The following is a 12,354-nucleotide window of genomic DNA, read 5'->3' as shown; positions in this document are numbered from 1 at the left end:
CTTGTTTTCTGGGTGACCCTACAATAAACAAGCAACACCAGGAGACCCTGCAGTAAACACAGGGTGTGTATGACCCCTTGTTTTCCAGGAGACCCTACAGTAAACGCAAGGTGTGTAGGACCCCTCATTTTCCAGGAGGCCCTACAATAAACAAGCAACACCAGGAGACCCTACAATAAACACAGGGTGTGCACAACCCCTTGTATTCCAGGAGACCCTACAGTAAACACAGGGTGTGTAGGACCCCTCATCTTCCAGGAGACCCTACAGTAAACACAGGGTGTGCACGACCCCTTGTTTTCCAGGAGACCCTACAATAAACATGCAACACTAGGAGACCCTACAGTAGACACAGGGTGTGTATGACCCCTTGTATTCCAGGAGACCCTACAGTAAACACAGGGTGTGCACAACCCCTCATTTTCCAGGAGACCCTACAATAAACAAGCAGCTCATTCCCAGCGCGGGAGCCCCAGTGCCAGTGACCCCCCACATGTGATTTGTGGGGGGCGCAAGAGCCAAGTTGCCCATACGATCATGGGGTGAAGCAGCATCAAATGGCCCTGGGGGGTTTCAGGGTCTCCGAGGGGGCTCCCTGTGTCCTCACCTCCCAGTCTTTGTATTCATGGGGTGCTGTGGGGCCCCCCTATGGCTGTGGGGGTGGGGCTAGAGCAGGGGGGGCGGGGGGTGCTGGCGGGGCTCGATAAGGCCCGTGGATACGTGATCTGGGCGATCTCGCCCCTCCCCGCCGCCGCTGGCACAATAAACCGCTGAGCTCATGCCCTGCGCGGCCGCGGCGCTCGCACCCAGCCCGGAGCCGGCCGGCGGCCAGGTAGGGCCTGGGGGGGTCCCTGGGGTGCGGGGGGTGGCACCTCTGGGGTCATCGACTGCGAGGTCCCTGGGTGCTGTTGGGGTCGCTGCTTCCCCAACCCGTAGCCCCTTGGGGTATCTGGTCCCTCCTGGGGGTGTTGGGTGTGTGTCACCCCCCCCAGGGGACAAATTCAAGCTGGTTCTTTAAGGGGGACCCAACTCTGGTGTCAGGGGACTTGTGTCCTCAGTGTTTACCCCCCCAAGGAAGGGGGGGAACCATGTTGGGGGGTAAAGGGAATAAATTGGGTGGTAAAGGGAATAAATTGGGGGGTAAAAGGCGTGGCTGGGGCTCCTGAAGGCCCCCAAACAGTGGGGGGGGGACAGTGGGTCCTGGCCCTAGGGAGCCCCTGGCAGGCGTGCCTCAGTTTCCCCAAGAATCCCCCCATCCTTTGGTGCCCCCCCAGCCTGATGAGAACACAAATGAACCCCACAGGTCGTGGTGTGGGGGGTCACTGCGGTGTGGGGGGGACACTGTGGTATGGGGGGGACACCGTGGTTTGGGGGGTCACCGTGGCATAGTGGGGGACAACACAGTGTGGGAGGGGACACCATGGCAAGAGGGGGGTCACCATGCTGTGGGGGAATCCCAGGTGCTGTGGGACACCCCTGCACCCCAGGAGCCTCTTACCAGCCCCTCACCCCCCAACTGTCCCCCCCCCAGGCCACCCCGTGTCCCCCACCATGACGTCGTACCGGCAGGAGCTGGAGAAGTACCGGGACATCGATGAGGACAAGATCCTGCAGGAGCTGTCGGCCGAGGAGCTGGAGCAGCTGGACATGGAGCTGATGGAGATGGACCCCGAGGTGGGCGCTGGGGCGAGGAGGGGGGTGACATCGCGGTGACATCCCCCGGGAGGTGACACACAGCCTGTCCTCCCCAGAACGTGCTGCTGCCGGCGGGGCTGCGGCAGCGTGACCAGACGCAGAAGAGCCCGACGGGGCCGCTGGACCGCGAGGCTCTGCTGCAGCACCTGGAGAAGCAGGCGCTGGAGGCCGGCGAGCGCGAGGACCTGGTGCCCTTCACCGGCGAGAAGAAAGGTGAGGGGACACGGGGGGGACACAGCGGGGACACGAGGGGGACACGGCGGGGACACGAGGGGGACACAGCGGGGACACGGGGGGACGGGGCCCCGCGGCACCGGGTATATTTAGCTCGGCCGAACGGTCCTCGCCAGCGGCTCGGGTGTCCCGGGCGAGCTGGGTCCCCGCCAGCGCCGGGCACGGACACCCCCTGGCAATGTCACCCCCCATGTGGCCACCCCATGCAATGTCACCCACCCCCCCTCAACAATGCCACCAACAGTACAGACAGCGCTGGGAATGCCAAACGTGGCACAGCCACCCCGTGGCAATGCCACCCTGGTAATGTCACCCCCAGTACGGCCACCCAATGGCAATGCCACCCTGGGAACAATCATCCCATGGCAATGCCACCCTGGTAATGTCACCTCCAGTACGGCCACTCCTGGCAATGCCACCCCTGGAATAGTCACCCCATGGCAATCCCACCCCGGCAATATCACATCCAGTACAGCCACCCCATGGCAATGCCACCCTGGCAATGTCACCCCCAGTACAGCCACCCCTGGCAATGCCACCCTGGCAATGTCACCCCCAGTACAGCCACCCCTGGCAATGCCACCCTGGCAATGTCACCCCCAGTACAGCCACCCCTGGCAATGCCACCCCTGGAATAGTCAGACCATGGCAATGCCACCCTAGCAATGCCACCCCCAGTACAGCCACCCTATGGCAATGCCACCCCTGGAACAGTCACCCCATGGCAATGCCACCCCGGCAATGTCACCCCCAGTATGGCCACCCCATGGCAATGCCACCCCTGGCATAGTCACACCATGGCAATGCCACCCTAGCAATGCCACCCTGGCAATGCCACCTCCAGTATGGCCACCCAATAGCAATGCCACCCTGGCAATGTCACCCCCAGTACGGCCACCCCTGGCAATGCCGCCCCATGGCAATGCCACCCCGGCAATATCACACCCAGTACGGCCACCCCATGGCAATGCCACCCCTGGCATAGTCACACCATGGCAATGCCACCCTAGCAATGCCACCCTGGCAATGCCACCTCCAGTATGGCCACCCCATGGCAATGCCATCCCGTGGCAATGCCACCCCCAGTACGGCCACCCCATAGCAATGCCACCCCTGGAATAGTCACCCATGGCAATGCCACCCTGGCAATGCCATTCCCAGTACAGCCACTCCATGGCAATGCCATCCTAGCAATGTCACCCCCCAGTACAACCATCTCTGGCAATGCCACCCCTGGAATAGTCACACCATGGCAATGCCACCCTAGCAATGCCACCCTGGCAATGCCACCCCCAGTACGGCCACCCCATAGCAATGCCACCCCTGGAATAGTCACCCCATGGCAATGCCACCCTGGCAATGCCATTCCCCAGTATGGCCACTCCATGGCAATGCCATCCTAGCAATGTCACCCCCCAGTACAACCATCCCTGGCAATGCCACTCTGGCAATGTCACCCCCAGTACGGCCACCCCATGGCAATGCCACCCTGGCAATGTCACACCCAGTACAGCCACCCCTGGCAATGCCACCCCATGGCAATGCCACCCCGGCAATATCACACCCAGTACGGCCACCCCATGGCAATGCCACCCCTGGCATAGTCACCCCGTGGCAAAGCCACCCTAGCAATGTCACCCCCAGTACAGCCACCCCTGGGCCAGGTCACCCTCTGGCAGTTGTCACATCCCCACATGCCCCCACTGCACCCGGTGTCACTGGGAAGGCGGTGACACATGTCCCCGTGCCCAGGGAAGCCCTTCGTCCCCAAGTCCCCAGCGCAGGAGGTGCCGCGGGAGGAGCAGGTGACGCTGGAGCCCGAGCTGGAGGAGGCGCTGGCCAACGCCACCGACGCCGAGATGTGTGACATCGCTGGTGGGTCTCGTGTGGGGTGACACGAGGGGACCAGGGGGGTGACAGGGCACCCGCTGACCCCCCCGTCCCGCAGCCATCCTGGGCATGTACACCCTGATGAGCAACAAGCAGTACTATGACGCGATCTGCAGCGGGAACATCACCAACACCGAGGGCATCAACAGTGAGTGGCCTGCGGGGGACACTATGGGGACACCATGGGGACACCATGGGGATGGGGGACACGGGGTCCCCGGAGCTGTTCAGGGGGATTTTGGGGAGCAGAACCCCTCCAGGATTCCCCGTGGTGACCGCACACACGCATACAAACGTGTGAGTGTCCCCGTGCACGATGACACATGTCCCCGTGTGTCCCCACGTGTCCCCGCGCACACGCGTGTGCCCCAGGCGTGGTGAAGCCCGACACGTACAAGCCGGTGCCTGACGAACCCCCAAACCCCACCAATGTGGAGGAGACGCTGCGGCAGATCCAGGCCAACGATTCGGCGCTGGAGGACGTCAACCTCAACAACATCAAGGTGAACGACCCGCTGGCACTTGTCCCCACACTGTCCCCATGGGCCTGGTCCCTGTGCCAGGGTGTCTCCAGGACAACCCAGGGTGCTGGTCCTTATCCGGGGGCATCCGCGTCCCCTTGGTGCCACCACACATCCCCTCGGTGCCACTTACAACCCCCTCGGTGACATCAGCACCTACTTGGGGATGTCCCCTGTTCCCTTGGAGACATCTACACCCCCTCATTACCCCTTACATCCCCTTGGTGACATCTTTGAGGATGTCCCCATCCCCTTGGGGAATGTCCCTATTCCCTTGGGGACACTCACATCCCCTCAGGGATGTCCCTATTCCCTTGGGGACACCCACGCTCCCTTGGGGACACTCACATTCCCTTGGGGATGTCCCCATCCCCTTGGGGAGGTCCCTATTCCCTTGGGGACACTCGCATCCCCTTGGGGAGGTCCCTATTCCCTTGGGGACACTCTCATCCCCTCGGGGACATCCCCATCCCCTTGGGGACACTCCTATCCTCTTGGGGATGTCCCTATTCCCTTGGGGACACTCGCATCCCCTGGGGATATCCCCATCCCCTTGGGGACACCCATGTCCCCTCCCCGCAGGACATTCCTGTCCCGACACTGAAGGCCATCTGCGAGGCCATGAAAACCAACACCCACGTCAAGAAGCTCAGCCTGGTCGCCACCCGCAGCAACGACCCCGTGGCCAACGTGAGTCCCAGCCTCATGTCCCCAAACGTCCCTAACAGGGAGGGGACACAGTCCCCTGCCCCCAGCTCCACCCTGGCCACCAGCAAGCCCAGGTGATGGCGGCTTTTCCAAGGTGACGGTGGCTTTTCCGCCATCACCTGGGGTGTGGGTGGCTCAGGACATGGAGCAGAGGGTGCCAGGCCTGGGTGCCACCCCAAGGTGACACCCTGAGGTGACACGCAGGCGGTGGCCGAGATGCTGACGGAGAACAAGACGCTGCAGAGCCTCAACATCGAGTCCAACTTCATCACCAGCGCGGGCATGATGAGCATCCTCAAGGCCATGCAGCACAACAGCACCTTGTGCGAGCTGCGCGTGGACAACCAGGTGGGGACGGCCACCCCGGGGAGGGGACAGGGCTGTCCCCCCGCTCCTCCCTGGGCTGACGGTGTCCCCGCAGTGCCAGCGGTTGGGTGACACGGTGGAGATGGAGATGGCCGCCATGCTGGAGCAATGTCCCTCCCTCATGCGTTTCGGGTACCACTTCACGCAGCAAGGCCCTCGCGCCCGCGCCGCCATCGCCATCACCAAAAACAACGAGCTCCGTGAGCATCCCCCCCGTGTCCCCATGTCCCCAATCCCTGCTCCAGGAGGGGGGTCCCACCCCTAACCCCCCCTCCTGGTTTTTCCCCTCTGTCTCCCTAGGTCGCAAGCAGAAGAAAACCTGATGGGACCCCCTCCTGCACAGCTGTAAATAAAGAGGATGGAGAGACGTGGCGTTGGGATCCGCTGGGATCTGTCCCCAGGATTGGGATGGGAGGGATGAGCTAAGTGGGGGGACATCGCTGGGACACCCCCCTGTGCTGGGATCGAGGCCCCGTTAGCCTGGGGTCGTTAATCCACGGGGCTGAGTGTGGGGAACCCTGAGAGCAGAGGGGTTGGGGATTCATACACGGGAATTTGGGGGATTTATACCCTGGGATTTGGGGTATTTATACTGGGGAATATGGGGTATTTATACTGGGAGACTGGGGGATTTATACCCTGGGATTTGGGGTATTTATACTGGGCAATTTGGGGTATTTCTACTGGGAGACTGAGGGATTTATACCCTGGGATTTAGCGTATTTATACTGGGGGGTTTGGGGTATTTATACTGGGAGACTGGGGCATTTATACCCTGGGATTTGGGGTATTTATACTGGGAGACGGAGGAATTTATACCCTGGGATTTAGGGTATTTATACTGGGGAATTTGGGGTATTTATACTGGGAGACTGGGGCATTTATACCCTGGGATTTGGGGTATTTATACTGGGAGACAGAGGAATTTATACCCTGGGATTTAGGGTATTTATACTGGGGGGTTTGGGGTATTTATACCCTGTGATTTGGGGTATTTATACTGGGCAATTTGGGGTATTTATACTGGGAGACTGAGGGATTTATACCCTGGGATTTAGGGTATTTATACTGGGGGGTTTGGGGTATTTATACCCTGGGATTTGGGGGATTTATACTGGGGAATCTGGGGGATTTATACTAGGGAATTTGGGGGTTTATACACAGCAACTTTGAGGTGTTTATACGAGGGGGATTTGAGTATTTTTACCAGGGAATTGAGGCATTTATGCTAAGGAATTCGGGGTATTTATACCCAAGGATTTGGGGGTTTATACACAGGGAATTTGGGGTATTTATACCAGGGGAATTTGGGGTATTTCTACTGGGGAACCAGGGTATTTATACCCAGGGTAATAGGGTATTTATACTGGGGAACTGGTGTACTTATAACAAGGGATTTGGGCTATTTATACCTGGGGGATTTGGGAAATTTATATCAGGAGATTGGGGGTATTTATACTGGGAAATTTGAGGTACTTATACCCCAGGATTTGAGGTATTTCTACCCTGAGATTTGGGTACTTACACCCGGGGCATTTGGGGTATTTATACCAGGGCACTGGGGATATTTATACCCGGGAGATCGGGGATATTTATACCCGAGGATTGGGAGTATTTATACCCGGGGAAAACTGAGGCAGGCGGTGCAGCCGGGCACTTTCCAAGCACCGGGACGGCTGCCAGGAAGGGGGGGGGACACCTGGTACCGCCACCCCAAAAGGCCACGACCCACCGGCAGCTGCCAGCGTGCAAGAAACCAAGTGACTCGGGCCAGGGACAGAGGGGATGGGCCAAAACGGGGCAGGAACACCCCAAAAAGACACCAGATTGAGCACCCCAGGGTGGCAAAATGTTGGCGCAACCCCCAATGTCACCCGCTGACCCAACGGCGCAGACACCTCTGTCTTCTCCAGCTTTCTCTATTACCGGGGGGGTTGGGGACAGCCTGGGGACCGTGTTGGGGGACAGCGTTGGGCTCAGGCCGGCAGCAGCGCAGGCGGCTCCTCCTCGTCGGAGTCGAACTCGGCGTTTTCGTCCTTCACCCACTTGCCGGAGGGGTCCTGGATCCAGCCGGCGCTGGGGAGGGACGGACAGATGGACAGAGGGTGTGAGCAACGGCTGCTTTTGGGGTTCCCCGCACCGGGTGGGGCCCCACTCACCTCCGCAGCTGCAGGTATCGCTCCAGCACCCGGCGCCGCTCAGGGCTGAGCCCTTCGGGCCGGCTCGGAGCCGCCGCCGCTTTTCCCTTGCTGCCTCGCTGCGGCCGCGCCGGAGCCACCTTTGGTGTGTCTGAGGGGACAGAGAGAGGCTGGTGTGACCCCAGAAATGGGAGACAGACTGGGAGCCCCATCCTGCTGGTGCCAGTGTGGCCCCAGAGCCACCGGTCAGCTCTTACCCGCTCGATCACCGCGGTGTCCCGGCAGCAGAGCCGCGGGGCTGGTGTCCACAGTGTCCCTGGTGTCCTCGGCCTTCTGTGATGGCTCCAGAGGTGTTGGGGCAGCGCTTGTCCCTATCCGGGTGACACCAGCTCGCGGGCTGCTCCCCTCTACCCTGCAATGGGACAAGGAGTCAGGGTCTTGTCACACAAGTGTCCCCTCCAGGGAGCTCAGAGCTTTTCCTCGTCCTCTAGCACCAAAACCAACGTGCTCACCCCGTCCTGCGGCAGCAGGAGCTGTAGGGAGCTGCCTTGAGCAGAGCGCTGTGGGTGATCCTCCTGGTCCGGGCCAGCAGAGGGGCTGGAGAGCCCTGTGGAGAGGGGACAGAGGGGACAGAGCTCAGAGGGAGAGGGGACAGAGGGGACAGAGCTCAGGGGACGGAACTCAGGGGGAGAGAGGATGGAGCTCAGAGGGAGAGGAGATGAGGGGACAGAGCTCAGGGAGTGGGGGGACAGAGGAGACAGAGCTCAGGGGGAGAGGGGACGGAGGGGACAGAGGGGACACACTTCAGGGGGAGAGAGCTCAGGGGAGAGGGGACAGAGCTCAGGGAGAGGGGGAACAGAGGGGACAGAGAAGACAGAGCTCAGGGAGAGGGGGGACAGAGCTCAGGGAGAGGGGGGACAGAGCTCAGGGAGAGGGGGGACAGGGGACAGAGAAGACAGAGCTCAGGGAGAAGGGACAGAGCTCAGGGAGAGGGGGAACAGAGAGGACAGAGCTCAGGGGGGTCCAGTGGGGCGAGGACATGGCATCCACACCAACCTGCACTCCCGTGTCCTCTGCCCGCACCTCCTCCTCATGCTGCCGCTTCTGTACTGCGTCCTGGAGCCGCCGCTTTCTGCCGTAGAAGCGCTGCAGGCCTGGAAGAGAGCAGAGGGGACGTAGAGGGGACATGGAGGGGACACGTGCCAGCTCGGCACAGCTCCCCCCCCCCCCGACACCGGCCCCCCCAAACTTACTGCCCATGTGCTTCTTGCCAGCCCTGTGGACCGTCAGCACGTCCAGCGTGTCGAAGATGGGGCGGTGGGCGCACACGGTGCAGGCGTACCTGTGCCAGAGGGGGGGACAAGTGGCCGTCAGGACCCCCCGTAAGCCACCGCTGGTGGGGGCTGCGCTGGGGGTCCCGCTCACCTCCCGCTCCGCAGCAGCAGCGCCTCATCCTCGGGGATGTAGTTGGCCAAAAGGTCGGCGACGCGTCGTTTCTGGAGGGGAATAAAGGGGGTTGTGTGAGAGCTTGTGTACCCCCCCACCCACTGCCCCAAGCAGGGGCCTGTCCCCAATTCACCCTGTGGGGAACCAGCCCTTTTCCCCAGTCCTGTCACCCCGCTTAGACCTCGGGACCCCCTTCTGAGGGGGCAAGTGGGGGAATTGGGTCAAACCGGGGAGAGAGGGGGTGGTTTGGGTGTTAGAGGCGCTGGGAGGGGAACCCTGAGCGGCTGTCAAGCCAGGGAGAGGGGGAACCGGGGGGCAGAGGAGCATTTGCGGGCAGGAAGGGCGGGGAAGGAGGGTATTTAAAGGCAGGGAGGAGAGGGAAGCGCTGGGGGAGCCGGGAGAGGCCGGGCCATGGAGGCGCGAACCCGGGGGTGTGGGGAGGTCGGGGAGGTCGGGGAAAGGATCTGGGGGACTCGGGAAGGGTCTGAGGGGTCCTGGGGGAGCTCTGGGAGATCCTGAGGGGGTTCTGGCGGATCCTGAAGAGACCGGAACCCACCTGCAGCACCCCCAGCTGACCCGGGTCGTCCCCCTCCCGCTTGAAGGACATGGCGGCCGCGGCGGTTGCTATGGGAACCGCCCCACTTCCGGGTGGCTCTTCCCGGAGGGCTGGGCGCGGGAGCTGTCACCAATTGGAGAGCGCGAGGGGCGGGAAGGGCCCGCCCCGCTGTCAGGCGGCCCCGTGGCATGACGGGAGTTGTAGTTCCGAGGCGCCATCTCCCCGCGGGAGTTCCGCCGGGCCCGGACTACAAGTCCCAGAAGCCTCTGCGAGGGCGGCCGGGTCGGACCTGGCGTCTCCGGGCTCACCGGGGCCCGGGGGCTCCCGGAGGCGGCGGCGGGGCCTCAGCGGGGCCCTGGGCCGGTCCCGGGCCGGGGCCGTTCGCCTGAGCCCCCCGCCACGCTGGCGGGGGCCGGGGCTGAGCGGGGCCGTCCCGCCATGGCGGCGGGGAGCGGGGGAGCGGGGGCCGCCGTCCGGGAGCACCGTCTGGAGCCCGGGGACACGTTAGCGGGGCTGGCGCTGCGCTACGGGGTGACGGTGAGAGGCCGCGGGGGTGACGCGGGGGGACACCCGGGGGCGGGGTGGGGCGGGAACCGCGGGGCTGCGGGGACAGGACGAGCCCCGGGTCCCCACGGGGCCACCGCTGTCCCCTTCTGTCCCCTCCCCATCCTGTCTCTGTGGCTGTCCCCATCCCATCGCTGTCCCCACCCTGTCCTGTCCCCTCCTGTCCTTATCTCCGTCCTCATCCCATCCCTGTCCCCACCCCTATCCTGTCCCTGTGCCACCTCTGTCCCCATCCCTGTCCCCACCCCTATCCTGTCCCTGTGCCACCTCTGTCCCCATCCCTGTCCCCACCCCTATCCTGTCCCTGTGCCACCTCTGTCCCCATCCCTGTCCCCACCCCGTCCCCGGCAGATGGAGCAGATCAAGCGCGCCAACCGCCTCTACACCTCGGACACCATCTTCCTCAAGCCCACCCTCCTCATCCCCGCACCGGCCCAGCCAGGGGGACCCAGCCCCGAGGATGGGGACAAGGATGAGGACGAGGACAAGGACACACCTGTCCCCTCGGGGGACACCCCAGCTGTCCCCACGCTGTCCCGCCACGACCTCTCAGCCACTGATTTCCTGCGGCAGCTGGATGCCGAGATCGGGCGCTCCAAGGCGGCGGCGGCACTGCGGCTCCGCACCGGCGGCACAGGGTGAGCACGCCCGGCTCGTCCCCATTTTTGGGGCTAAACGGGGGCTTTTGGCTATAGGGGGGGTGGGGGGCTTGTAGGGCCACCCCTCAGTGTCACCCGCTGCGTCCCTGCAGCATGGCCGAGGCTGAAGGCTCCCAGAGCCCTCCCCGCACCGGGGTCACCCCCCGGGGGGGCCCCCGCCTGGGCCCCCGGCCCCTCACCAGGACCCCACGCACGGCTGCTCTGCGCGACGCCGAGGACGAGATCTTCACGCTGTGACGCTGGGGACATCGAGGACGAGATCGTGATGCTGGGGACCCCGAGGACGAGATCTTCACGCTGTGACGCTGGGGACATCGAGGACGAGATCGTGACACTGGGGACCCTGAGGACGAGATCTTCACTCTGTGACGCTGGGGACATCGAGGATGAGATCGTGACGCTGGGGACCCCGAGGACGAGATCTTCACTCTGTGACGCTGGGGACATCGAGGATGAGATCGTGACGCTGGGGACCCCGAGGACGAGATCTTCACGCTGTGACGCTGGGGACATCGAGGACGAGATCGTGATGCTGGCGACCCTGAGGACGAGATCTTCACGCTGTGACGCTGGGGACATCGAGGACGAGATCGTAACACTGGGGACCCCGAGGATGAGATCTTCACACTGTGACACTGGGGACACCGAGGACGAGATCTTCATGCTGTGACGCTGGGGACATCGAGGACAAGATCGTGACGCTGGAGACCCCGAGGACAAGATCTTCACGTTGTGACACTGGGGTCACTGAGGATGAGATCTTCACGCTGTGACGCAGGGGACCCCGAGGATGAGATCTTCACGTTGTGACACTGGGATCACCGAGGATGAGATCTTCACCCTGTGACGCTGGGGACACCGAGGACATGCCACCGTGACTGTCACCCCGGGGTGACAGGGAACCCAGGACACCCACAGCTCCCAGCTATGGTGGGGGGTAACAGAGGGAACACAGGGATTTGGGGGGGGATGATGTCACCTCCCTGTCTCCTTCAGAGGGCACACAGGGATTTGGGGGGCACGGTGTCACCTCCCTCTCTCCTTCGGGGGACGTGTCCAGCCGCAGGGACACCCAGGGTGCGGAGCCCCGGGGACAGATTTACCAGCCGATGTTTTTCCTCTGTTGTATTTATTTGTACGTCTTTGCTCTTGTGGGGTTTTGGGGGGGTGGGACCCCCCAGTGCCAGTGCCTGGACCCCCCCTGTGGGGACAGTCACCCCCAGCTTGAGAGCCTGTAAATAAAACCCAGCACTGTCACCTGGCTGTGCCTGTTTGTCACCCCTCAGGGGCACTGTCACACCCCCCGCCGGGTACACAGTCACCCCTTAGGGACATGAAAATCTCCTTGGGGACATGTGTCCCCCCAGGGACATGGTCACAGCCCTGGGGACACAGTTAACCCCTCAGAGACATCATCATTCCCCTTGGGGACATGGACACCCCCTTGGGGACACCGTCACCTCACTGGGGATGTGGTCACCCTCTGGGGGTGCTGTCACCCCTTAGGGACACTGTGTGTGTCCCGGGGTCACCAGGGGACTTGGGTGCCACGCCGCGTGGTGCCACCAGGTGTCACC

At 62.6% G+C, this 12,354-nt stretch overlaps 3 protein-coding genes across 3 annotated transcripts; 2 read left to right on the top strand and 1 right to left on the bottom strand.

Annotated features, from left to right (window-relative positions):
• The first annotated feature begins 728 nt into the window (after window positions 1-728).
• On the top strand, window positions 729-5,786 carry TMOD4 (tropomodulin 4). Its single transcript, XM_065857642.2, has 10 exons — window positions 729-832; window positions 1,532-1,674; window positions 1,752-1,908; window positions 3,682-3,804; window positions 3,878-3,967; window positions 4,192-4,322; window positions 4,923-5,030; window positions 5,253-5,396; window positions 5,470-5,614; window positions 5,715-5,786. The coding sequence occupies exons 2-10, from the start codon at window positions 1,552-1,554 to the stop codon at window positions 5,735-5,737; spliced, it is 1,044 nt and encodes a 347-aa protein (XP_065713714.1). The 5' UTR covers window positions 729-832; window positions 1,532-1,551; the 3' UTR covers window positions 5,738-5,786.
• Window positions 5,787-7,317: 1,531 nt separating this feature from the next.
• Window positions 7,318-9,663, bottom strand: SCNM1 (sodium channel modifier 1). Its single transcript, XM_065857667.2, has 8 exons — window positions 9,555-9,663; window positions 8,978-9,048; window positions 8,806-8,894; window positions 8,609-8,706; window positions 8,065-8,159; window positions 7,810-7,964; window positions 7,574-7,703; window positions 7,318-7,490 (listed from the first exon to the last, which is right to left on the bottom strand). Exons 1-8 carry the CDS (start codon window positions 9,603-9,605, stop codon window positions 7,391-7,393), a joined length of 789 nt encoding a protein of 262 aa, XP_065713739.1. The 5' UTR covers window positions 9,606-9,663; the 3' UTR covers window positions 7,318-7,390.
• Window positions 9,664-9,851: 188 nt separating this feature from the next.
• Window positions 9,852-12,034, top strand: LYSMD1 (LysM domain containing 1). The gene is made up of 3 exons (XM_065857691.2): window positions 9,852-10,091; window positions 10,470-10,756; window positions 10,870-12,034. The coding sequence occupies exons 1-3, from the start codon at window positions 9,993-9,995 to the stop codon at window positions 11,012-11,014; spliced, it is 531 nt and encodes a 176-aa protein (XP_065713763.1). The 5' UTR covers window positions 9,852-9,992; the 3' UTR covers window positions 11,015-12,034.
• The last annotated feature ends 320 nt before the right edge of the window (window positions 12,035-12,354 follow it).

Source organism: Patagioenas fasciata, chromosome 30 (assembly GCF_037038585.1).
Source record: "Patagioenas fasciata isolate bPatFas1 chromosome 30, bPatFas1.hap1, whole genome shotgun sequence".
NCBI classification, from domain to species: domain Eukaryota; kingdom Metazoa; phylum Chordata; class Aves; order Columbiformes; family Columbidae; genus Patagioenas; species Patagioenas fasciata.
This window is presented reverse-complemented; position numbering and strand designations above follow the sequence as displayed.